The sequence below is a fragment of the Crocodylus porosus genome, unplaced genomic scaffold, assembly GCF_001723895.1.
Source record: "Crocodylus porosus isolate Cpor-Errol unplaced genomic scaffold, CroPor_comp1, whole genome shotgun sequence".
Lineage (NCBI taxonomy): Eukaryota > Metazoa > Chordata > Crocodylia > Crocodylidae > Crocodylus > Crocodylus porosus.
In genome coordinates this window covers 22,785,581-22,812,626 of record NW_017728951.1, presented here as the reverse complement: position 1 = coordinate 22,812,626, position 27,046 = coordinate 22,785,581, and the positions used below count along the sequence as shown (strand labels likewise).

Here is a 27,046-nt window from a genome sequence, read left to right as displayed (position 1 = left end):
GTGTACCTTTGCCCTTCTGCTCAATGATTGGGCTACTGTGCCGAACCACATGATTGCATAAGGCTAGTCTAATAAACATTTGGATATTTATCTTGCTGGGATCCTATGACCCCAGCTGACTTCCTGCCCCTGGGGCAGGGGGCTGGACTCAAAGATCTTCCGAGGTCCCTTCCAGCCCTGATGTCTATGAAATCTATGAAATATCCATACTCACCGTGAATAATACCTTCCTCTTCCAGTCATCGCACTGAAATTGGATCCAGTGGTTGAAGAACAAGTCAAAAAATAGTATGGGTTTGGCTTCCATCAAAGTGAGATGAAATCAGTTGGGTAGAAATTAAACCCACACTATTTTTTTATTCTGGGAACAGACCTGACTTTGACCTCAATGTTCTTGTTGATAAACAATGAAGGTTTCAGTGATTGCAACTCGGCGTTGTCATCATTGCTTCTGCGTCTTGGACTATCATTAGTCCAAGCCTGAGATCATTTGGGTTATTTGGTTGTTCCATATCCAGCTCAAATGCTTTACTTTTTTATGAGATCTACAGAAATGTGCTTTCATAGCCACATGTTGTTTGCTTTTATTTGTAAAATTTTTTTTTGAATCTCCTAACTGTTGATGCCATGGGGATTGGAGCGGCACAGGATTGTGATAAGTGTTTTAGAGCATTAGGGAATCATGAGCTCTGGTTGGCTCAGAGGGAATCTATTATTTACAATCTACTGTATCAAATTCAGCTTGCACCAAATTAGAAACTGATTTTTGCCGTCCTCCCTTTTTAATCTAACCCCTTGGTTAACTCTGAAGAAGCTGCTCCATAAATCACACGGACATCTATGGATTTTTTTTTTCCCCCTGCCAGCCACTGCTAGGACTAAATGTTCATCTACCAGCGATTCTTATCAGGTAGAGCACTAATAATAATAATTCTGTTCCAGGCTTGACTCCCCCTGTGCCAGAAGGAAGGCTATCTTTGTAATCTGCTTTGCAACATGTTTTCAGGATATAAAATAGCAATGTGCATGCACATCTTGACTTTAAGCGCTTAGGTTTTTAATTAGGAGAAGTCGGGATAGTGAGTATAAAATGCTCCAAACTTTGGTTGTGGTTTGTAGGTTATCACCTGGCCACATTTATTGAAGGACGCAAATAATGCCTACTTCTTTTCATTACCGATTTTTAGAGCACTTACAGTGGAGACCATTGGTATTGTTTTCATTGTGTAGATGAGGAAACTGAGGCACAGAGTGGGGAAGTGTCCCGTCCCGGGTCAGGCAAGTGTATTATATCAGCTGTGGAGCTGGCAGAGGCGCAGGGCTGGAAGGGCCTTTGGGAGGCCATCTAGCTGAACCTCACGTTCAAGACAGGATCGTCCCTGTTTGAACCATCTTGGACAAGCATTAGTCTTAGACACTTCCAGCGATGGAGACTCCACAACCTGTCTAGGGAATCTGTCCCAGTGCTTCATCTTTCTCTGTTGACCCACTCTTTAGAGTGAATTGAAAGCCGAGACTCTAACCCAAGTCTCCTGAGTCTTAGTGTAGTGCTTACTTTTTTAGGCCACTCAGAATCAGCATTATTGTTGACTGATCAATGGGTAATATTAGTAGACCAATGTACTCCCCTTTGAGTCTCTTAGAGCTGCAGTGATTAGCTGTTTAGCTGAAACTGTAATGACTTATGCCTTCCTTCAGCCAACCAGAGATTCCTAGTCCAATACCTAGCATCAGCCAAGATGGTGGCACTTCCACGAGCAGAGACAGAATCAAAGGCACGTGTCACAGCTGCTGGGTGCACGTGCTTTTGGCAATCAGAGTACTTAATAGTAATTATAGTGCCTAGAGTATGCACTTCACTCAGTAGCAGCACTGATCTGCTTCCATAGCACCCCTAAGATGCACGTAAGCCATCATCAATGTGACAGCAGGAACTAGAATGTGACCTTGTCTTTTGGGCTGTGACGTCATTGGAAAAGCCAGAAGAGAGAATGTGGTTTTCCCCTTCAGTAGAGACCTCACATACACATTTGGCTGTTACTGTTGAATCTCATTCAAAGACCCTATGGTCAATGTATGTAAAGTCTATGGACTTCACTATGATTTGGTCCATAGACTTCACTGTGAAGTCTGTGGACTTCACTATGATTTGGTTCAGAGTTGAACTCGATCTAATGAATGAAGTCCAGGTCGCTGGGGCTGTTGGACTGAAGTGTGCCTTAAGAGGTCTGCTGAGGTCAGGTAGGATGTCTTTCTAAATGCTCTTGTCTCCAGTTGGCTCAAATAGAAAGCTGACTCTTCCCTCTGAAGGCAGACTGCAGGGACTGTGACCGTAATTGGCCCTGGAGCTGGGTACAGGAGCTGGTTGGGGAAGAGTAGTTGTGCTGGTACCCCAGGGGCCAGCTGCAAGCTGGCAAACATCATGCAATACAATATTGACCATCGGTAAAGAACAGTATGTTTAATCTGGGGAGCGACTTCACGGTCAGGGCGGCTAGGATCTGGAACCAACTCCCAAGAGAAGTGGTGCTTGCTCCTACCCTGGGGGTGTTTAAGAGGAGGTTAGATGAAAACCTTGCTGGGGTCGTTTGACCCCAGTACCCTTTCCTGCCATGGCAGGGGGTCAGACTAGATGATCTGCTCAGGTCCCTTCCGACCCTACTAACTATGAAACTATGAAAGCCTCAGTGATTGTTGGGTGAAGAGTAATTGTTGGGCACCACACACTACATCAAGCACTGATCTGGACAACTTCAGACAGTTTGGTTAGGCCAAGTTTAAATTCAGCTTGTCCAGCCCATCTTTTCATATAAAATCTGGCAATTTTCTTGCAGCACATCTCCTCCATAAATGGGGTCCTGGGTTCTCCCACCTCTGCTGGACAGAGCAACGTCAGATAATTATAGTGAGGTAATGGCCTAGAAACACACTGGGCTGTATCCAGGTAGGTAGGTAGGTAGGTTTCATGGGCTGGACACTGTAGGGCATCTTTCACTGTCCCAGTGTATTTATGTACTATACTTCAGCTGCAAGGTGTTGGATGGGTTCAGCCAATGATTCCTGCAGCCAGTTGGATCAATATTTATTGAAAGGGCAGTAGGCAGAGCAGGGCAGCACCTTTGAGACTAACTCATTCAGACAGGCATGAGCTTTCAGGACTACAGGCTACTTCATCAGATGCTATGATCACACTGGTCCCTTCTGCATCAGAGAGAGGCTTAGCCCCTGAACACTGGGCTTTCTGACACCTAGGATGATAGGAGGACTCATCTCTTGTGTTTCAATTTGGTCCCAACCCTGCGTGAAATGAATGATCAGACGTCACGCTCCAGTAGTCTGGTGTCTGGCAGTTCTCATGCTTCAAAGGAAGTCAAGGAAATAATAAGACATGCAATCTCCTGGACAGTCTTTTAATATGTGGGAGGACAGCCCAGCTCTTTGGGGACCAGCTCACACCCTCACTGTGGCATCTGTGTTTGCTGTACTGTGATTTTACATGCACTTTTGCCCTGACTGCCGTAAGCACATGTGTGTTTGTGCGTGGAGGCCAGGCTTCCTTGCACAGCTGGGGAGAGGAGTTCAATCCCCGCCACAGCTGGAAGGAGCTCCCTTTGCAGCGGAGATGCAGGCAAGATCATCGTAATGCTGATAGTCCTTCAGTGCCCTTGCTACAGCTTCCCGAGGCAAGTTCCAACACAAATGCTTGGGAAGGTATTGAAGAATAAGTGAAATCCCTTCGGATGCCCATGGGCGAGTGCAAGAATAGAAGTGTGGGAGGACACAGGGTTTTGTTGTGGAAATACTCAGACCTGGGCCAGGCTACCCTGGGTACCCCTGACTCCAGCTAACTGCAGTGGAAAAATAGGGGTAGATGGTGTGGAGTTGTGCTCACTGTTTGTATGATGTCTTCATATATTTATTAAATCCATGCGTATTCCAAAGTGGTCTCTCAAAGCAGAGCAGTGGATACATCCATGTCCAGCTGTCCGTGCTCACAGCCTTGTATCTCACTAGTTCCCTTCTCTCTCCACTTCCCCAGGTCCGTAGCGGGTTTGGATAAGGAGCCTGACTTGGTGCACATGGAAGCCCGGACAGCTGATGGACGTGAGTGCCTGAGCCCAGCGCTAATAAGATCGGCCCTGAGTGAGCGGTGAAGTGGGAACTGAATTTTGCATGCCTCATTTTTTCCTCCCAATTTACATTTTAATTGATTGGGAAGATGTGGGTCGATGGCCTCTATTTTCAGTGCATCCTCGTCTGTTAAACCCATGGGGGTGGGGACCAGTGGCAGGGCTGGGTTCTGTGAAGAAACTGGGAAGAGCTGAGATCAGGATAAATCGACTGGGGGGAGCAATCTGTTTCAGGTCTCTATTGAGTTAGTTCAATACCACATGTGTTGGATGAATAATATAGGGTCAGGCTTACCACTCTCGGGATGTAGGTTTAATCGACACCATCAGAGTGGCACAAACTAGCCAGTATGTGCCAGAAAAGCCTTTTTGTAATGGAGAGCCTATTGCAAATGGCTTACAACCACCCCACTCCTTCTGCACATGGGGAATGGAGCTCCGTATATTTGTACTTCCTCCTGCCCTTCTCCCCAGCTCAGTAGACTTACCCCTTATGGGCCGAGAGAGTGCTTCCTTCCCCGTCTCTGCAAGCATCACGCTGGCACCCAGAAAAGCACTTAACTTGTGACTGAAATGCAGCCGGCCGTCTGCAGAGCAGAATGGATTCTTAAGTAATTAATTCCTAACCAACTGGATAGGATGCATTAGAAACAAGTTGCGTTCTTTCTTTCTTTTCCTCCAATTTTTTTTGTGCCGTTCTTCTCTCCTTGAGATCTCACAAAAGTTTTTACGAGTTTTATACAGGAGGCACAACACAGAAATGCACCTGCCGCTAGGGTGGAGTATCGCAGGTATTTAATAGCTCACTGCAATCCTGCCCAGCAGTAGAAGACCATGCCCTTTTGGAAATAGAGGAGAAACGTAGGAAAGCAGAAGGCCGTTATGGTGAAGTGGCAGGTGGAGAATTCATCCCCTGAGGGGTAGGATGGGGGTAGCAGACTTTATTATTTTTAAGGGGCAAGAGGCATCTTTTGGATGTAGATCCCATTACACTTGAATCTGCTATGGCCTGGGGCTCATTCTGTTTGAATTCCCTGATTGTCTGTCTATCCATAAGGCGGCATTTATTGCAAAACCTCTTTTTAGCACCGACTGCTCTGCCAATCAGAGAGGACGGCAGGATGATTCTCTCCGGATAACTAATGATGCAGTGAAGGGAAGGGCTCTGTGTAATGCACCTCTTCTGCTGCCCTGGACTGAGGGGCTGCCAATGAATGAAAGTCAGCAAAGCTGCATATAGGCGTGCCATACTTTCAGGACGGTGAGGATGGATTGGTCTCCCCAGAAACTTGCAGGATGCTCCTTAGAGCTACTGATAGGAGCTTTTTGCAAGGGTCTCCATGTTTTCTCTCATTTCCCATTCTCCTCACAACGAAGAGATTGATCCTCTCCCTTCCCCTTCCCTTTGTTAACTCTACAAGAGAGGAGCAGGAGTCATTAGGAACCTGGATGTCAAATATGTCCGGTGATTGATGTTAACAGGCCATCCAGGCCTGACCTTTTCAGCATGCCGTGTGTTGACAGGTTGGCCTGTTTCGCTTCTCCCTTCAGGGGCCCACCTGCCATTAGCACCTAGTAGAGAAAGACAAGTCCCCTGCTTCCTTCAAAAGCCTCTGTGTGATTTCTACCTGTTAGAGCAGAGGCTGCATCATGGGAACTGCAGGAAGTTGCCTTGCTTCTGTGCACTTCATTGTCTCCTTCAGTCATCGGGCGTGCATTGTGCACGCATGTTAATTTGCAAGGTGCTTTGAGATCCTCAGGTGGAAAGGGCTGTATAGCATTGCAGCACCTTAGAGACAGTCATGTCCTGAATGCAATATGAGAAATTCAGGAGAATTTTTAAGGAGAGGTGTGAAAATAGGATTTGCAAGACTGTAGCAATCCCTCCAAGCCACTAGATGTCCACATTGCTTCACACACCACCAGCCGGAGAAAGGAGTAGTATAGAAGGAAGCAGACACACATTTAAAAACCCCTCCAAAAATCATGGTTCGGCTGGGTCCTCCATTTAGGGGTGGTTGGAAAATGAATATGCGGTTTTGTATCCATCAAAATATTGAGCTTTCCCCAAAAACGTGTAGTCGTCCTCGCTTTCCTGTTTCATTTTTGCACAATATACATCACAATATACATTGTTGGGCAATGAATTCGCCCAACCACATCTCAGGTTCAGACTTGATTCCTGCTAAGACTTGCGCATCACAACTAACCGTAGGCAAATCATTAATGCGCTTGCAATCCCGTTGGGTGCACACCACCTGCGTCCCTGTCCAACTAGCTTTGCAAAACTGGGCCGGAGAGCCCCTGAGGTTTGTGGTTTCTACCTCAGGAAGCCCCATGAGAACAGCCTTTCTCGGTGCTCCAGGCCTTTGCAAGCTATGCAGTTTGTGAGCCAGGTTTTATCAGCATCGCTGCTGACAGCCCTGCGCACGTGAATGTGAGGGTCTGTGTACTCCTCGGGTCAGAAGGACCAGTGCCACATTGGCTAAGACAACAGGACAGTGAAGCAGCTGTCCCTTCAGGGTTTTATATATGGAAGATGCACGTTTAATTTTAAATATTAAGGGCCCAAATCCAAACTCCAGGTGCAAGCATCTTGGCAATGTCCAGAGCCTGGTCCAAGTTTTGCAGGTCAGGAACCAGTTGTATGATCTGCACGAGTTCTTCTCTTCCAGATTGATAATAAAAATGAAAGCAAATGGACCAAGGGTTAAGCAGGATGTGGAATGGTGTTCGACCAGAATTTGTCAACCAAGCTCAAGGAAACACTGGGAGAACACTCTCCTTCTCTTGTCTCACAGGTCTCAAGACCCTGCAACCGTTTCAGCTAGAGCCTTTTATCTCATCTTGCACAATTCCTTTCCAGAGTTTTTTTTTATCTTCACCTAGATTTCATAGGTTTCATAGATTGCATAGATTTCGTAGACATTAGGGGAAGGGACCTCGTGAGATCATCTGGTCCCACCCCTTGCCCAAAGGGCAGGAAGTCAGTTGGGGTCCGGTGACCCCAGCAAAGTTGGGCATCCAGGTGTCCCTATCCCTCTCAGATCAGTTTTTAAGTTATCTTCCCATTGTTGCATTGGTCTGTCTCAAGATCTGATATCCTCCACCTCAGCTTCCCAAATCTGCTTCACATCTTTCTTCATTAGTTCTCATGATACCCCAGCCTATTTCATTCTCTTTCATTATCTTGCTTAAGACATCAGGTGTTTTGTAAAATAAGGGTGTAGACAATGAAATGGGCAGGGCATATGGCAAGAACCGGTGCACGAGGGCATGTGAGGCACATTTTGGAAGCTGGCGCAGACGGTATCAGGGCACACTGAATTATTTTTAAGCTCAGCAATTCATGCTGCCTTCCTTCACTTGTTAAACCACTCAGCTTTCCGTGAACCTGAGGTCTGTCTTGCTTCCTGAGAAGGGGGCTATCAGTTGCCTTCCTTGTTCCCGACCCCAGAAAGCATCAACCTTGCTTTGCATAGGGCTGAGACGATAGATAGCTTCTAGTCTCATGGAGTTGGCATGAAGAGGGATTCTTTTAGGCAAAAGATGGGACTCACTGAGCCCCTCCTCAGTCCTGAAACACAGTTTGGCATGATAAGTTAACAGTACAGACATGCCCTTACACGTTCAAGAATGGCATCCAAAACAGGCAACCTGCCGAGCAGGGAATTGCTTTGAGCTATTCAACAAGAAATGCTGAGGACAGGGAAAAGTCCTAGTCCTTGTGTGTCTGGAGCTGAGACTTGGGTGTCTCAGGGCTACAGGAAATGCTTTTTTTCCCCAGAACCGTGGGTCTTGTATCATGTGTAAGCTATTGCTGCATCATGTAAAATGCATGTAGTCCTTAGAGCAAGAACTTGAACACAGGAGTTTCACACTCCCAGTTGGGGTTGATGGTTGTAGCCATGTTCGTCTAAGGACATAGGCAGACGTGATTGGACATTGTGGTAGCTTTTATTAGACCAACTCTCACAAAAGTTTCACTAAATTTTCACTAAATAGTTGGAAACATTGTTCTTTGCAAGCTGTTGGGCACAAACACCCTCCTATGTCTGAAGAAGGGAGTTTGTACCTGAAAGCTTGCAAAGAACAATGTTTCCAATTTAGTTGGTCTAATAAAAGACGTCACAGCTACCCAAAGAACCTGGTCTGCCTACACTCCCAGTAGAGCACCTAAAACACTGGGCTACAGAGTCATGCTTCCACTTGTGCTTCCCCTCTTTTGCAATGAATATCGCATTCTTGGCTACAGAATTGCCTGGCTTACATAGGAAAGGTGGAGAGTGCCACCTAATTGGACTGACTGAGATCCTTGTCATTGGGGTGCTCTTCTTGTGGGTGAGTAGATTGGATTTGACCCTTCTCATCCAGGGCTCCCATTTCCTGCTTGAATGCTCGAACCACTCAGCTGTCATATGACAACAGGGCGAAGCCACACGTCTGTAGGTTTCATTTGAAAATAAAATGGCCACCACTGCATTTTGTGAATGCTAAGCATGCTCTATAAGCATGCCTCCTGGATCAGGGCCCTCTGGGGAATTAGAGACAGGAACACCTGATTTCTGGATCCTAGTAAAGCGTAAGCAGAAGATGGGTGCTGAGCTGCTCTACCTAAGGTGGTTCTGGTTTTGTGCTGGAGTGGAGGCACAGTGGGACCTTAGATGTCAGACAGGTATAGTCCTAATTAACTTAGGTGTTTCCAAGGTGAAGGGGCAGCTGAGGGGATATCTATTTTTTACTTAGATGTCGCCTTTTGTAGATATGGACAACTTGGAGGGAGTTCAGTGGTGGGCAATGAAAATAGGGGACTACGGCACATGACTGATGAGGAGAGGCTCAGGGAACTGGACTTATTTAGTCTGGAGAAGAGAAAATTAAGTGGGGGATTTAATAGCAGCCTTCAACTACTACCTGAGTTAAATGGTTCTCAGTGGGGACAGATGACAGAACAAGGAGCAATGGGAAGTTGATGATCAGCTCAGGTCCCTTCCGACCCTACAAACTGTGAACTATGAAACTATGAAAGTTGAGGTTGGATATTAGGAAGAACTTTCTCCCTAGGAGGGTGGTGAAGCACTGGAACAGGCTACCCAGAGAGGTGCTGGAGGCTTCACCTTTGGAGTGTTTAAGATCCAACTAGACAAAGTCTTGTCTGGGATGATGCAGTTGGGGCTGGTCCTGCTTTGAACACGGGTTTGGACTAGATGGGACCTCCTGAGGTCCCCTCCAACCCTCATTTTCTATGATTCCACCTAACTCCCATTTTAGGCAGCTAACTCTTTGCCTGCATTGAGCCTTGTGGCATCTCAGTGATGTTTCTGATGTTATTCCTGTATTCAAAACTTTCCCATAGGCTGAGCCTGTTCTGACCTGGGTTTCCAGTTGGGGTCTAACTTCAGTCAGATCCTGCCGTGTTTTGAAATACCTGCTTTAGGTTCCAGTACAGTGGGCAGAACCACTTTAGCTTGCACTTGGGTGTGGCTATTTGTTACACCCAGTCATTTTTAATCCTACACTTATAGTAAATTATCTTTCATTTTCTGAAAGGACACCAGCAAGAAAGATAAGATTGAGCTCATTATTGTATCCAGGTTGGAAGATGTATGTTGTGGTGGTAGTGGTGGTGATGGTGATAGTTTTGTTTTGTAGTCTTTATTTTATAAAATAAAATCCATAAAACTAAATAAGGAACCAAATGGAGAATAGGCAGAGAGCACCCATCCCCCACCATTTTATGCCTTCCAGTGAATATTAAATAGGCACTGTTCTTTGTATACATTTGATTACTGGTGTAACACACTCAAAATGACATATTTCCCAGTAGGCAGACAGCTGGTTGTCATGTCAACACTTGTGATTTATTTGCATTTATTTGTGATAGGTTTTTATTCCTCCTCCTGTTTTGTCACCTACCAGCAGCAAATCACCTACCTTTTGTAGGGATAAGAATAGCCGAACTGCTGTGTTCGGGCCTTGTAACATGGTAAATTTGGGGTGGCTAGTGGAGCTTTTAATACTTGGATTGTCCACAAATTAACATCTGAAATTAATTTTAAGTGCTCGTTAGGCAGCTCACGTTACACTACGGTGTAGCCACCCTAGGCAACACCTTAGTGTACACACCCTGTCTACTCCCTTTCCCTTCCCCACTGGCCCAATTGGGCCCGCTGTCTCTCTGTGCCCTCCCCAGCACCCCAAATTCCCACTCACTGCCTCTTGCCTCTGGCTTATTTGTGGCTGCCAGCACTGTCCATCTCGGGGGGAGCAGGCAGGGAAGGGTTAAACAGCCTGCCTGGTTGCTGCTGCAGGCAGGCAAGTTAACCCTTCCCTGCCTGCTCCCCTGGGACAGACAGTGCAGGCAGCCACAAGGAAGCGGAGGGGGAGAGGGGGGGTCCTGGGGGCAGGGAGTAGGGGGGAAGCCCAAAATAGGAGCCGGGGGGATTCTCACCTTTCAGTCCTCCAGGCCCCTGCTGGCTTGAATGTGTGACTGCCCCAAACTCGAGTTAGCGCTAGCACCAGTCCACATGTGTGCGGCTCACAGCGTGCAACAAGGTCCTCCGTGCATGGGCTGCAGGTAACAGGTCTCCAAAAAATGCCAACCCCGGACCCACCCCCACTGCTCTCCCCATGTTCAGTGGGGAAGGGGTCTGCAGAGAGTCAGGCCATGCATGCTGGAAGGTGACAATCCGTAGATGATCAGCTGACCTATGTTTTATAGCAGGTTGTTTTTATCCACTCCAGAAGGGCCTTGCGCTCCAAGTACAATGGGGGAAAAAGCACGTCATGGCAGAGGAAAGTAGGATGGAAGGGAGCTCGCAGCCCTTGGTCCCAGCCCCATGCATTCGTGAGGTCCTCGCACACCAAAGCCATAAAATACTCCATAACCTTTCTCTTGCCCTTGCCCCAGTGTTTCATAGTTTCGTAGATGTTAGGGATTGGAAGGGACCTTATAGATCATCAGATCCAGCCTCCCTGCACTTGGGCTAGGGTCAGATTTAAAAGCATGACAAAAGCTCCTACAAGGACAGAGCAGGAAAGGCCTTGGTGCCATGCTGCCCTGGCAGTGGTGGCCAAGACCCATGTCCCTGAATGCTTTGGTGTCTACTCAGTAATACTGAGCCAGGGGACTGTGAACTGGTTCAGAAAAGTACCTGATTTTCCAGGTAGACTTTGGAATGATTCTAGGTGGCTTTAAACCAGTTGAAGGGGCTGTGGGTCTGTCCACTTTACAATTAGACTGCATTTAAATGGGGCTGCTGAGTGTTAAGTGTGTCCATACCCTAAGGCCAGCAGACATTTTTTCTAGGTGGAAAGACCCTGCCTAGATTTCACCTGCCTCTTTGGCTGCTGTCTCAGTTTCTCTTTCACCATATTGAGCTCAAGCCAGCAAGGTCCATCCAACAACTTGTGTGGCCATACACAACGCGTTGCATCTTATTCAACTCAATTCGTAGAAAGTCCCTATTTTTCTTGAAACCAGGGAGTGCAGAAACCTGTGTTTGGAAGGGACGAATCCTCCCTCCCTGCAGCCTTCCCTCCCAGGGCTGCTCTGCTCCCCCCTCCCCCCTGCAAAGTGGGCTTCTCCAAAAGTAGTTCAAGGGTAAATGCTGTATATTCACACCTCAGAAGCAATAAGCATAGTCACCATACATTAAAATCTCATAGAATCATAGAAAACTTAGGGAAGGGACCTCAGGAAGTCACATCTAGTCCAACCCCCTACTCAAAATAGGACCGGCCAGGGCTTTGTCTAGCTGGGTCTTAAAAATCTCTAATAATGGAGACCCCACAACCTCTTTGGTACCAGGTCCAGTGCTTTGTTACCTTCCTTGTGAGAGAGTTTTTCCTGATATCTAACCCCAACTTCCCTTGCTGCAGCTTGAGCCCATTGCTCCTTGTTCTGTCGTCTGCCACCACTGAAGACAGTTCAGCTCCGTCCTCTTTGCAGCCCCCGTGCAGGGTCTTGAAGGCTGCTCTTCAATCCCCCTCGGTCTTCTCTTCTCCCTGGGTGGAAATTTTAATGATTTTCCCCACCTCGCTCCATCACACAGGCAGCTGATCAGTACAGTAGGTAAAGAAGCAGCCAACTCAACGGGAGTCACGGTGGGCGTACAGACAGCGACATTTCCAGCAATGTCTCCATGAAGTGCTTAGTTTGTTTTTTCCCCTACCTCTGTGCTCGGGAGAGCAAGAGGCCGGCATCAGCAAAGTTGTGCTTTCCTGCGCATCTCCACGTGTCAGCATTTTCCACTGTCTTGATCAAGCATTTAGATCGTGGCCTGTGAATAAAGTCCCTGCCTCCAAGATGAAAATGCTGCTTGTTTGATCACTTATTCCTTTCTCCCTCCACCTTGCCCCTCAGAAGATAAGTGAGCTGGTAAATATGAGCATCAGGGATGCCGTCAAGGGAGCAGAGTACCGGTTCGTGTAGCCTGGGTTGTTCACTACAACATTAATCATTCCTTGACTTCCTTCTTTCCTTTTTTTTTTCTTTTGTTTTCCCATTGCACTGGTCAGCCCACACCTGCATACTAATGGCCAGATCCCATTGATTTGGGTCCGCCCGGCATCCTCAGGATGAAAGGGCAGGGAACAGCTTAACATCCCGAGCCTTGCTGTTAAGGGAGGTGGTGGGGTCCAGAAGTGCCTGCCAGTGATGCTGGCCAGGGCATGGCCCTTTTGCTGTGCCTCCCTTTTCCCACCCAAGACACCAGTGCGAAGTCCACGTCCTTTCCGTGAATGAGTTGCACGGCACCACACTTGCGAATTGCTTTGAAGCGACAGAAAGTACCTAGCGCGCTGATGATCAGATTGTGGGATGGTCTTCTCCAGATCAGTTCCCCGACTCCTCCTTGCCCTCCACATCAGCTTTGAAACCCTGGTCTGAGCTTTCGGTGCTCAGGAGAGCATCATCCTCGCTTATGGGTTGGATTAGTTTCTGATTGTCTTCTTCCCTCTGGATTTCTTTGTCCCTGTGTGGTAACACCACAGCTTAGCTCAGCTCTCGTCCCAAAGCTCATGGTTTCTTGGACTGAATGAGAGGCAGTGGGACATCTGTGGTAGGATAACACCTGGGCCACACTTGTTTCCCTGCAGGCTAGCTGTAATAAATGTTCAGCGTGCATTTTAAAGCTAATTTATTTCCCCACGGCAAGTTGGGAAGGTTGGAGATGTGTTCACATAGCGCTCAGGACAGAAGGGGGGAAACCTATCTCTGCGGGTTGGAGGGATATCATTTTCTCTTCTTTTAGCCTAATAAGACTTGTCTGCTTGTTTGCATTTATAGTAAGCATCCAGGGACAAGAGCCCTGGAGAGATGCCCGTGCAGTGCTTGTGAACTGCCATACTGAGTCAGAGCAAGGTCTGTCAAGCCCAATGTCTATCTCCTGCGGTAGCAAGCAATAGGGCATGTAGAGCGACTGTCTCCTTCGTTCTTTTTCAATCACCAGCAATAGGCTAAATCCCTAACTGGTACATACAGTAGTCCCAACGAACCATGGAGGTCCCTCCCGGCTCAGTCCGCGCTCAGCCTCAGCTCTGAAGCGTGAAACTGAAACACACGGCTAAGTCTCGCATCCAGGCTGGCGAAGACGCTGCATGCCAGCCAGGGCTAAGACCCGAGCCCTCCTTCAGCCTGGCAGGCGGTTCTCATGTGAGCCTATTCCTTCTCCTCTTGCAGATGCCCACTACATAACCTGCCGGATCCAGGAGTGCTCGGAGACAACCAGGAGTGGGCCGTTTTTGCGCTCCATCGACACCAGCTCGCTGGTTGTCCAGGACGAGTACGTCTTCATTCAGGTACGCCGATGCAATATGTGAACGTGGCATGGGTTGAGGCTGTGCGGATCCTGTGCTGTATAGCCTTGTTGCTTCTGCCTAAGGGAGGATGGATGGTCTTCAGGTATGTTATGAAACAGGCAGTGGGAAGACCGAGGTTAGTACCTGTCCGTCGCAGATTTACTACTGTGTAGCTTTGGTCAAGTGACTTTATTGAGGGTGAAATTGCATGCTGCACATACTAAATCGATGGACTGTGAAGCGGTGTTAAAGTTACTTCGTGCGGTGAACAACAGCTTTGACTTCCCACTAAGGGGCTGGTGAGCAGGGGGGTCTAGGATCCAGATCACTAGCCCTGCTCTGGGAGTGTGTGGGTGGAGGGGGAGAGCAGGGAGCGGTGCACCCTGGGATGCTGGAGGACTGAAATTGTTTTTTATCTGCGTGGAACAGACTGAAGTTACCCTAACACAAGGTAGGCAGCATGGCCCAGAGTTAACCCTTGCTTGAAGTGGCATAACTTTGACACACAAAAGGCACTTAGTACAAGTTAACAAGCTTTCATGTGTGGGCACTTGCGTTTTAAGTGCCCTCAGTATGGTCTAAGTGTAATGTGTTACTTCACCCTTCGTTCTTCCCAGCTGAATATGACAATATCTCCCTGCCAAGGGTTATTTTTGAGTGATAGTTAAGCGCCGTGCGTTCCTCTGATGGAGGGCAGCGTGGAAGTGTAAAGTATTGTGGCTGTCAGGAAAACGCCAGGATGCTAACAATAAACTGAATAGAGAGAGAAGAAAAGGAGCAAGGCCTGATAAAAGCAAAGTTGAGTGAATGGCCACTTTGGCAAATGCAAGAGTTGATTCAGGATTCAGTGTCAAAGAGGCAGCATGAGACGTCTCCGCGGAAGGTGAAGTTATGGGGGTGATGGCAAGTTGGTTTACAAAGGAAGGATGATTTAAGGCAGAATCAAAGTGAAAAATAGCCGGACACAAGATGCGTGGTAAAGGAAAGCTCTGAGGATGGGGAGAGGAGAACGGATCCTGAAAGGGGTGCCACTTAAACTGAAGACAGGCAAGGTGCATGGGGAAGAGTCGCCCAACCTGTCTCCTTTTGGATGGTTTCCAGAGAGGAGAGTGAATGAGCAATCACCATAGCAAAGGGCAGCTGCAGAGTACTTACTATTTGGGTGACAGCGGGGTCCAAGTTGTCATGAATACCAGTGGATAGAAAGCTCAAAGAGCTCAGGGGTGGTGGCGATCTTGGCTTATATCGAGCTAAAAGTGTGGATAGGATGGGGGGGCAGGTTAAAAATGAAACACGCTCTTTGTAAAAATCTCACTTTCTTGTGTTTGGCTTTCCTTGTTTCCTTTTTCCCTTAACGTGCACTAGACTGGTGGAAAATTGCTGCTTCTATTGAAATAGCTTTTAAAGTGATTGTTTAACGGGGAAGATTGCTATTTCCGTGCCTAGATTGGGGGTGGGGATACAGTTCCTTAGAAATCGTTAGTGGTCCTGCTTCCAGGAACTACATGGAGAAACGTATTCTCCAGTTACTTAATAAGCTATTTATCTGCAATTGGAGGCACCAATTTTCCAATACATATTTTGGTAAACACCTCTAATACAGCAGGGCTCGGAGGGAGCCAGCTTTCATTTGGCTTTTTTATCTCTGCTGCCTGGAGAGTTTCAAGGCTTTTGCCTCCCTTTGACTTGCACTGCGTTTGATGGGAGCATCTCATCTCTTAGTGCTCGACCGCATTATCAAAAGGCACAGGATATCGAGCTGTTTGTACCAGTGGTGGGCAAGCCTGCATGGCACTGCGGTTTGTCTGCCTGACGAACCGCTGGAAGAATGCCCAGTGGGTTCAAATTAACAGCCGCTAATTTATGCTATGTAAAAATATTTGGTGACACTCTAAATGAGTTGTCTTAAAAATACTTAACTCTGCATTTCATTAGGGCTTCATGGGTGGATTTTGTTTTTATTATTGTGAATGTTAAATAAATAGCAGTTTAAGCATTTAACAATAGGTTCAGGTTTGCTAGCTTCATAAAGCATAAACGAAGGGGGTCTGACTTTGTTCTTGCTCCACACTCGGAAAAGAATTAGAAGCAGCACTGCTGACGTACAGATAGCTGTTGGGATGCATCGTGCCCACCTACATGCTTATTCATGACTGAGTCTCTATTGCAATGGAGTTCATAAATAGGTCTCTAGCAGGGGTGGGCAAAATATGGCCCGTGGGCCAGATTTGATCCAGCCTGCGGGTGGATGACTGCCAACTCGCAGGATCTGGCTCACAGGTGGCTGGCAGCTCTATGCCAGGCGGGCAGGCGAGCAGGACTGCTTCTGCCCAGCAGCATCAGGCATCAGCTGTGGACCCGGGCGGGGTGTCTGCTACAGCGGGCAGGCGGCAGCATCAGCTGTGGATGCCGTGAGCCTGAATACAGAATCTGCTGGCAGCGTCCACAATTGACCCATCGTGCTCCTGACACAGGGAAAGCTCCCCTCTCTTCTCTCTTCTCCTCTGAAGAGAAGAGAGAGAGAGAGAAGAGAAAGACAGGCAGCAAGGAAGAGGAGAGGAAGATGGACAGATCCAGACAGACGGACAGACAGAGCAAGAGACAGAAAGAGATGGATGTGGCTCTTGACAGGTCCCCAAAACTCATTAAGGCCCCCCCCCCAGCCAAAATAATTGCCCACCTATAGGGTTAGAATCTCAGCAGCTGTAAAGCTACACAACTCAACATGGACCCACAACAAATTGTTTTTAAGGCAAATCAGGTTTGGAGAATTATGTGAAAATAATATGCATACATATTTCAGTGCTTTGTCATTGTGTAGGCTGACATACGTAGTACTGACCATCTGTAAAGGACTTTGCAGAGTTAGGAGGAGCCTGGAAAAGACTTATGAGAATGATCAAGTACATAGAAAGATGTTTATATGAAGAGAGATTGGAAAGATGGGACACTTTTGCCCATAGATCAGACACCGATAAGAGGAGAATCAGGTAAAACATACAAACCGGTGAATGGCTCTTTACCAAGGAAGGACTAGCCACATTTCAGGAGTTGTGCCACATGAACTGAAAAGTAAGAGAAGAATTTTACAGCATTTCTATCTGATTTATTTATGATGTTTATAAGGTGCCTTCCACAGGTATATCTTAGACCAGACAGTTTGGCCTGTGGTACATATTTAAGGCAAAATCCTGCCTTAGTCACACTTGTGAAATGTTACCTAAGTCCATGGTGTTGCTGTGATACAGCCAGACCTGGGATTGGGCCCTTACTGCATGCTTGATATCATCTAACAATGTGTTATGCAAAACGTGCCAGTTGCAAGAAAAAACCCAAACTCCAAATATTTTATTAAGGCTCCAAGTCGAGGTAACTAATCTCAGGGCCATCTGTGACGCATCAGCTCAGCATCTCTGCTAAGGTCAATGGCACTTTTGTTCTGTTTTGATTTCAGTTATGTGGCCACGCAATAGAAAACACCAGTAACTGTCTCTTATAGCTGTGCTATAGCCTTCCTAATAGCTGCCTTTGGCTACTCGGGTCTGAAATGATTCCACTATTTAGTACTAGGCCTGGAGAGAGTACGCAGCCCTCTATCACATTTGACTTCCTGGAAATTAGGTGTACTCCTGCTTTAGACTCCAGTGTAAAGCACACATAAACCCTATGGGACAGACCTTGTTTGTTAGATGTGTGTGCACAGCCCAGCAGAAAGCTCGGGGAACTCCCACAATGCCAACAAAGGGAAGAGTCTGGTAGGAAACACATTTTCCAAGAAAGCTAATTTTTCTTTTTTTTCATTAATTTTTTTTCCAGGTTATTGCAAACCAACAAGTTTTCAAAAACTAGAAAACATTTTGGGTGTTTTGGCATTTTTTTCCCATTAGGGTTTCTAGTTTGCTGAAAAGTCATTTTTTTAGGGGTGGGGAAGTCAGCATTTTCTTTTCCTACCAGTTCTAAACAACAGTAATAAAAGCCCATTCAGAGTGTGGCACAAGATTTACAGCGGCTACAAATGGGCTGAGAAGCTTGCCTTGAGCTTTGCTCTTCCAGTTGTTCTCTTCCTTTAGTTTGTCAGGTCATTAATAGCCCTGTGCACCCAGGCCTGGGGCTGTATTAGATCTTTGGCCCAGCCTGGCCATTCTCCTAGAACCAAATGTCTTAACATTAGTAGAGCCGTGCAGAGGAGCAATTGATATGCTCCATGATTGCTTGGCTCAGAATAGCTGGATAGCCCTACATTGCTTGAACTGTTTCGACCCAGCATAGCAGGGCAGGACAAGGAACAAATCAATGAGCGTGTCTATGCATGAAATTAATTTGACTGGATAAACTCCAGTGCAGTTTGCACTGGAGTTTATTGCTCCCAGGTGCTGTGTTTACATGTGCACTCAAGACTGGAGCACATTGAACCAGCCTAGAGCAGCCTGGACTGGCAGGGGGTACTGGGGCCAGCCTCCCAGCCTGGATCTGCTCTGACCTGGCTCAGCATGCTACAGAGGGGCTGGCTGGGGCACGAGGGTGCTCCAGTACGGGGCTAGTTGGCAGGCAGCCCCTGCACCAAAGCACCTTTGTGATCCAGCCACCCTGTCTATGTCTACGCATGCTTTGCAGGGCATCACATAACACTGCCATCAGATAGTACTTGTGTTGACAAGCACTAAACTACAGCAGCATTTATTGGTTTACTGTGGCCTAACAGGGTTGCACGTGGAGACACTGAGATTTTACTGCTCAGCTAATTAAGCAACTCCGCAGTAAACGTCTTGTATAGATGCACTGAGTGGGTCTTTTCTTGGACTGGGAATATGGTGGTGAGACCCAAAACCCCTGCATTTTGGGGTGTCAGGCACTTGATTTGAAGTCGGTGCCCTGTGCCCATTCTCTCCAAACTGACCCCATGGAGCTAACTCAGACCTTTGGAGAACTTTACTTCCAGATCCAAGTGCCGTAATGTGAACTCACTGGAAGCAAAGTGCTCCTGTTACAACCCCCCACTCCCCCAGCAGCCCCCGATCTGTGAGTTTGCTGTTTGCTTCAGCATCTGCTTCATTTCCACTTTAAATTGGAAATTCCTTGCATCATTAACCAAAGGAAGCCATGATGGGAGGCAGTAAATTATCATTATCTCCGTCCCTTCACAGAGCCGGGCCGCAGACTCCTTGTCCCTCTCCTGTCCATGCGGTGTATTTACTGAGGTGTTCTGAGCAAGATGAATTTCAAGCAAGGGCAGCAGGCTGCTCCTGAAGAGCACAGGCACTGCGTTGTTAATCATCATTACTGTCTGTCACCCGGTGTCTCTCCTGCCATTCGCCTTCAGATTATGGCACCTTCTACCATATTCCATTTGTTATCCAATTTCCTGGGCGTCTTTAAAATGGAGCTGCTCTCTCTTGCCTTCAGTTTTCTTCAAATCAAGTGATTCCATGACCTGTGACAGCTTGGAAGACCCCCGTTCACCTGCTGCATCACCAAGCCCCTTGAATCAGTCACTGTTTCGGGGGGTGATGGGACCAGGAGAATGACTTGAGAGCCATTGCTGTGGGTGGTGCCCGCTCGTGTGGTGGATGATGATAATGTAGGAGTTAAGATGGTTGTTACAGAAAAGAGGAAGGAGACCAATTGAACCATGGTTAACATTCTTCTGATTAAGATGGAGCCTGTGGCCTTATCATTTGGGAGCAGCAGCTTTATCATTAGCAGCCTATATGTGCTGCAGTGTGAGGGGAAACTGTTTTGCACATGATCATATTGTAGACCACTGGATTCTCTTCTTCCCTCTCTGCCATAAATTACTTCTACCAGATGTCTTCTCAGCTTGCAGGCAGAAGGCCTGCTTTCAAAAGCCCTTCTATGCTAGTGCTATTTGGAATTGCATCTCACTGGTATAAGCAAAAGCAAGTAGAACTGGAATTTCCACAGATCAGGCTCCTTGGAAGTTTACTTGCTGCAAATTGCATGCAGCTAATGCAGTAAAAATCTGGATACTTTACTGCTCCTCAACACGTATAGAGGGGAAATATTTCCATCTTGTTGAACCAACTCAGTTGTCCTTTGTGTGGAAAACCCCTCGTGAAATGCATGTAGCCATTCCTTCTTCAAAGTCAGCATTTATGCATAGTAACTACGCAGGTTTATCCGCATATATGGTAATTGTGGAAAGCATTGGCTTTTAAATAGCAACCACCATTAATTAATTGAGGCTGAAAATGTCAAGTAAAACATTTTTTCAATGGAAAATGGTGTTTTGGATTAAATGGAAATGCTTGTGGGGGGAGAAAAACAACTCTTAAAATTTTTTTGAGGTTTTGTTCCTGTTTTTGGATAGATAATGTAAAGCTACATATTTTGGATTGGTTTTATTTTCCCAGAGAAACAAACAGAAAAGCTACCAAACAATCCCAAAATATGCCACTTCCACTGAAATTTTACTCAGAAGGGAAAATATTTTCCCGGTCAGATCTGTAATTCAAACATTACAAATGTTGACTCAGAAAAATGTTACTATTGCTCTTATGATACAATCAGGAGAGGATGAAAGCATTTGATTTAATGGGACTTAAGCACATGCTTCCAAGTAAGCACATGATTAATGCTGTGTTACTAGTCATGTGGTTCTGAAGCAAGGGCAGTGTTGTGGGTGGAGCAGACTATAATCCAGGGGCACACAATTATTTCAGGTGGAGGGCCACTTACCAAGTTTTGGCAAGCTGTCAAGGACTGCGTTTCCATCACCAGAGCAAGGAAGCAGGAGCAGCCCCATGGTCCCAGGCCACAAGCCTCTGCTAAGCAGGGGCTTCTGCTTTTGGTGGGTGGGGCTGGGGGGTCCTTGCTACTGGGTCCTGCCACCAGCTTCCCCTGGGTCCTACTGCCCCTGGATCCTGTCATCTTTGAGAGGCAGCCAGGAGCAAATAAATATTAATTTTCTAAATTTTTTAAGTGCCCCACGGGCCAGATAAAATGGCCTGGTGGGCCGGATCTGGCCCCTGGGCCATATTTTGCCCACTCCTGCTATAATCTGTTGGGGATTGCGGATAGCTATGTAGTACCTATGGTATGGAAACCTGACCTGAGCTTTCAGGGCTGTCAATGTAACACTTTCAGTAAGCAGTAAATTCCCTTCAAGACATTTGAGACCAGCCCTGCCCCTGCAGTGGGAGGGATATTTTGTTATCCTGAGAGCTCACAGCAGTGAAACAAGCTGGTTAAGGGAGACTGAAACTTTGCTTTCCAAGCCATGGCTCGTTGTGTCTCCTCTCATGGAAGTTAAACACACTGCATTCAAATACGCATTTTTTTCCTTCTTTTTTTTTTCTACCCCCCTTAACCAGGAGCCAAAAGGTCCTAACAGAAATCAATCCACACAATTTATTTTTAACTTCACCCTCCTTAGCTGCCATTGATTTTCATCTTTGTGATCGATGGCAGAGAGAATGGCCCGGCGGGACAATGGAGCTTGCTCTGACTTGGAGGGTTTGGTCCTCCAGTCTTTTATTGAACAAATCATTAAAAGCTTATTATGAAACTAATAGGATGAAGATGTTGAAATGATGAACACGATTACACCTGTTTTATTGGTGAGTAATGGTGGCCACAGCTTCTCCTGCCCCCATCTAATATGCAAAACAGAACTCTGCTGCAGGGAAGTGGGGAAGTAGGATAGACATGAGAGAGAGTACATCCCAGGTGCTAGTTAAAAACCCTTCATAAAGTGAAGCCGTAAAGATTAGGAGCAACACAGGCTCATGCACTTTCTTATTTGCTGCTGTGTGCATTTCATCTGCTTCTGACACTGTTTCATCTTTACTGTGCCAAATGTTATTGAATTTGGAACTTGAAGCTAAACATCTGTCAGTAAAAATTGATTAACACCCCCCTCCTGCTTTTATTTAAAAAAAAAAATCCTTCTACAGGATGCTATATGCTGTGTGGGGTTTTTTAAATCTCTTTCTCCCTCCCCTTCCCCCAGCACTGTGCCTGCCGTATCAGCAGCATCTGCATCAGAAGATGTAAAAGGATCGCCTTGGCAGACTAAATCATGTTTCCTCTGAAATCCTTTAAAAGAAGGTTTAATGTGTACAATCATGTACATCTCTCAGTCAGTTTCTGTGCAATTTGCAGAGGTAGTGCGGCTTGTGCTGTGCTGTCTGTTTGATTTCTTTGGTGCAACGGTGGATGTGTTTAGTATGGGAGTTGCTATGAAAAAGTCAGAGTATTTTATCTCTAACTGCTGCACCACTGTATCTGAGCTTCCATGGCCTGTTCTAAGTAGAGAGGAAACTGTCTGAAGTCACTGAATCTCAGGCAATTGAGTTAAATGAATGGTTTGGCATTAGTAAATTTGTACCAAGCCTATAAAGCACTGACTGCAACAGGAGCTAGAGGGAGCTGAGCACCAAGAAGTGTTAAGCCCGTTGCAGGGCTGCAGTATACTGACAGATGTATGCTCATGAATAGATAATTGTGTATTGTGTTAGTATTATAGGTCTTGCACGATGCCGTGTGAAAGACCACAGGAATGACTGAGGGCCACATTGGAGCTTTTAGGCACTGGTTTATGCCAGTAGCCGCAGGGGCGTCTTAGCACCTCTGAGGAAGGTCTGGAAGGGATGGTTGAAGGCCTAATCTCTCCTGAGCAACTCAGGAAGAATATACATTGCATTATTTCTTAGATCACAATGATATTCTTTTTTCCTTCTGTAACCAGGCAATCTCTCTACCTCCCCCTTGGGTGACTTACGCACAGAAGGATTGGGGTTGTGTTTGTACTCTCCCACTTCCCCTAGATAACTTGTGTAAAGCTAAGGTACAATTTACTACTAAAGAAGATACAATTCCAAGTCAAAGTAGCAAACATGGCAAGCTTAACATAATATGGTTCCACCATGCTTTAGTCTCAGGTGCAATAAAGGTCATTCTATATCTGCAAAGAGCATAAGGGAATAATTAAAACTATAGCAGTGAGCAGGGGTGCTACAGGGCTGAATGGCACACACAAATCAGTGGTGCCATTGAGGTATCAACTCATTGTTCTTAAACTGGTATTGGTTATTTACTGGGAAAGTTCATTGATCAAAAAGCAGGAAGAGCCATTGATGAGACTAATTTTATGTCAATAAGATCCAGCTTTTTATTCTAAATGATGTCCAAAGGAAGCCAAGGGTTCAGCTTTTTAATAGAGTTGCCCTGTTTGGATACTGATAGCTGATATTTAAGGAGGCGTGTTGGCTGATACCGATCCAATTTCCAATACAGCTGCCTCCAGCCGGTAAACCTGGTGTTGTGGAAGGGGAGGAGAGGGGCAGATCAACACCTCCTGTAGTGAGGAAGGGAGCAGGGGCAAGTACTGCCCAGGCAGTGGGGGGATGGGGCTGGACTGCAGCTCATGGGGTGGGGGGGCAGTTCCTGCCACTGCTTGCACCCTCGGAGGGCATGGGGGGGACGCTGCACAGGGCTCTTCTCGGCTGGGGCTGGGCTCAGAGCAGGCACCAGCAGTGCTTGGAGGACACCGCATCCACTCCAGATTTCACTGCCGCTCCATTCTCAGTGCTGCCAGCTACCCGGTGCAGCCCCGGCTCAATGCTCCGCCTCCACCCACGTGCCACGAAAAGCCGGGGCTGCACCAGGCAGCTGGTGGCAGTGGCACTGGGAGTGGAGCGGTGGCAAAATTTGGGGATGCAGGATACTCCCAGTGCTTCCAGAGCCCACTCAAGCCCAGCCCCTGCTAAGAAGAGCCCTGCTCAGGACTGGCTGCAGCCCGCCCTGCCCTGTGAAAAGCCAGGGGGGCACACGCCCCCCCGCCCTCCCGGGGTGCAAGCAGTGGTGGCAGCCACACCCCCACATGAGCTGTGGCTCTGCCCCCCCCATCCTGCCTGGCCAGCCCCTGCCCCCTCCCTCACTGCAGGGGGTGTTGATCTGCACCCCCATCCCTTCTTCCCCTTCCACCACACCAGACTTACCAGCTGGAGGCAGCTCTCCACGCTGCTGGGCTTTGCTTCTCGCTGCCTGAGTCCTGCACTGCAGCCATGCGCAGCACAAGCATTTATTGGCCAAATTATTGGCCCCATCTGGCTGATATCTAATACACCCAGTTTCTTTATTTTGGTACCAAAATGATATTGGACTGATGTGTTGGTGCACCTCTACCTATTGTATCTGGTAAAACACTCATTTACATGTTACATTCAGTCAGAGGAATAGTGCCTTGTCCCATTAACTGGAGGCTGGACTTAAATTCTCCATCTGTGAGAGCATGCAGATTTGCAAAGAGTTGGTCACCTCTGTTCCGGTTCCGTCCAAGGAAGGTAGCCCCTTGGTCATAAAAGTTAAGTACAAGCAGTCAAACAGCCCAAGGCTGAATCAATTCAGTCTTTGCAGGCTAAGCTGCATAGATTGAACCAATAAGCAAGTGAACAGACATTCACTTTTGATTCTGGAAATGCAGCCATATGCCTGCAGTGGCCCAGCTTGGTCCAAGGCTAGCCCACCCACACTGCAAGGCAGGGTTTGCAGGGGAGGTGCAAAGTCTCTGGGGGACTGTAAAATAACTTGAATCTGGAAGGTATCTGGGATAGAAGTTCAGTAAATTTAACCTAATCAGTTAAGTCTCATATTACATCAATCCAGGTTTATCTTAAACCGGTTTCAGGTATTTTAAAATAAGTTTATGTGCACTGAGCTTCAGTTGTGTTACAGATTTGAACTGCTTTCTGATCATTTGTACTGGTTTGTGTGCTATTTCTGCCCCTAATCAAACAGCTCAGGTTGATCCTCTGAGCAGAGGGGAGCTCATGTCTAGAACAGTAGGGCTACCAGAAAGCTATCCATTGGTAAAGTCATCTGAGAGTCCTCCTCTGCCTTGCTTCATCCATAGTTTCCATGCTGACGTGCCTCCGTGTTCCTTTAGCACGACTCTTATCTGAGCAGCAGGAGGAGAGACAGAAATCTTCCTGCAGGTCGCAAATCAACTTGCAAGTTGGTGACCTAGATCTAACAGTGCCATATTGCTTTACAACACATCATCAAAAAAGAGGGAGAACTACTAGAAAATGTAGTTCCCAACCTCAAGGACCCAGTCTGCTGAGAGCAAGAGAGAGCATTGCCTGTTAGGACCTGTGGTCTGTGAGGGCCAGTTCTGGTCTGGATCCTACTGAAGCTTTACACAATAGGAAGTTCATTTCAGTGCCTTTCTATGAAAACTAAAGAGAGCTCCGTTCATTCCATTTCCTGAGTCCCTTTCCAATGACATGGGTGGGTTTTGGTTGAGCAAAATTTCTTGTGCCTCAAGCTAAAAAAAAAAAAATCCTAAGAAACTGTGTTCTTCAATCTTGCGTTAGGGTGAGCGACCGGTCAATGCTGTTCTTTGCACATCAGTGAACACGCAGGCTCCGTAGTAAATTTTGCATAATTCTTTGCCTACACTAATGAAAACCTTTCAATCATCTTCCATTTCAGATGCATGTGGTAGGTCCATTAGGCTGCTCTGCAAGCGACTATATGTCATGGGATAGCATATTCAAGAGAACACAGATTTATTCCCATGCACCAACCAAAAGAATTAAAAATGCAAGCAGCTGAGCTCTACTTTTGAAACAAAGTGAAGAGGAATTAAAGAAGAGGTGGAAAGAGGAAGAGTGAACAGAAGTCAGGAAAGACAGATGTGTTGAATGGCAAACACGTTTGTCCAAAGGAATCATTTCCACTGGCCAGCAGCCCAATTAAACCCATAAAATAGAAGTCCAGGAAATCAGATTAATGAGGCAGTCATTAGCAAAAGGAGGAGGGAAAAGACAAACCCAGCTAATTCTGTGTTGAGCATGACTGATGAGTGCAGAGCAAATAATTGGGTGACATCCATCAAACATGAAATAAAAAGAGGCGTTGGAGGGAAAATGCTGTAATAATCTCTGGGATTTACAATGCTGGCAAGTTTGCTTCTATGAAAAGGAAAAGTTCATCAAAATAAATTAAACTGGGTCTTGCAAAATTCATTCCCTTTCAATGAGCTTGCCAGAAACACATGGACACCACTGAAGGCTTGGTCGTTTTGGGGGCACTGTTGTTAGCATCAGTTTAAATCATGCCAAGATCGGATCTTGACGAAGATTAGCATCCCATTAGTGACAGGGGACAAGGACTAGGAGCAATGACCTCAAGTTGCAGCAGGGGAAACTGAGGTTGGAGATTAGGAGGAACTTTCTGATTCTGAGGGTGGCCAAGTATTGGAACAGGTTACCTAGAGAAATTGTGGATTCTCCATCCCTGGGAGTGTTCAAGAGCAGGTTGGACAGACACTTGGCTGGGAGGGTTAGTCAGGACCGATCATGCCTCGAGCAGGGGACTGGGCTAGATGGCCTTGCCCTCCCTTTCAGCCCTACTTTCTGATCATCCTAAATCTTTGTCAGGGTGACAAGCCTGATATAAGACTTGCAAATACTTCGCCCGGTTGTTCAAGCCCACATTCGTGCTTGGTTACCAGTGACCATAGGAGACATGGTATATATTCGCTCTATGCTTTCCACCTGGGTAACATTACCCCGAGAATTTCTGATTGTTCCTAAGTATTTTTTAATCCTCACAGCTTCCCTGTGGGGAATGTTAAGTATTCTTACCCCCATGCCAAAGAGAGGTTCAGGGCGTGCTCGAGGTTGACAAGTCAATGAGACGATCTGGAGACTGAACCCATGAGTTTTGATAAGTCATCCCTCTGTTACTGGACGCATCCTTCCCTTGCTTCCTCTGGGCTCCAAAAAGAGCAGCGGGAGCTGGGATCTTGGGCCTGACCCACAACTGGGACAAACTGGTTTAGTGAAGAGATTCTGATTTGTACTAATGGAAGATCCAGCCATCCGGATGGAAGGCAGCAACCTGAGAAAGGAAGGGAAGGGACATGTCGCACGTGGCCTAAGCAACTCTTAGAAGGGCTGCCGCGGTTGGCTCTGTAGAGCCGAAACAGCTTGATCATACACTTACTACGTAAACTGAGATTGGCCCTATTTTCTCCAGCTGCTGGCCCTATTTTCTCCAGCATAAACCTCCTGTAGTGGGCTGATGGGAACACAACAGAGGTGCCTTAGGAAATCACTCTTATGGCCCTTCCATCATCTTCCCATCAG

General features: G+C 46.9%; 1 protein-coding gene across 1 annotated transcript in view; it reads left to right on the top strand.

The window, feature by feature from the left end:
- The window catches only part of SORCS3 (sortilin related VPS10 domain containing receptor 3), a 305,193-nt gene that overhangs the window by 184,600 nt on the left and 93,547 nt on the right, over nucleotides 1–27,046 (top strand). Inside the window, exons 6-7 of the mRNA XM_019555481.1 lie at nucleotides 4,040–4,104; nucleotides 13,813–13,931. Of these exons, the coding sequence (XP_019411026.1) occupies nucleotides 4,040–4,104; nucleotides 13,813–13,931 (184 nt within the window). The remainder of the gene's footprint in view (nucleotides 1–4,039; nucleotides 4,105–13,812; nucleotides 13,932–27,046) is intronic.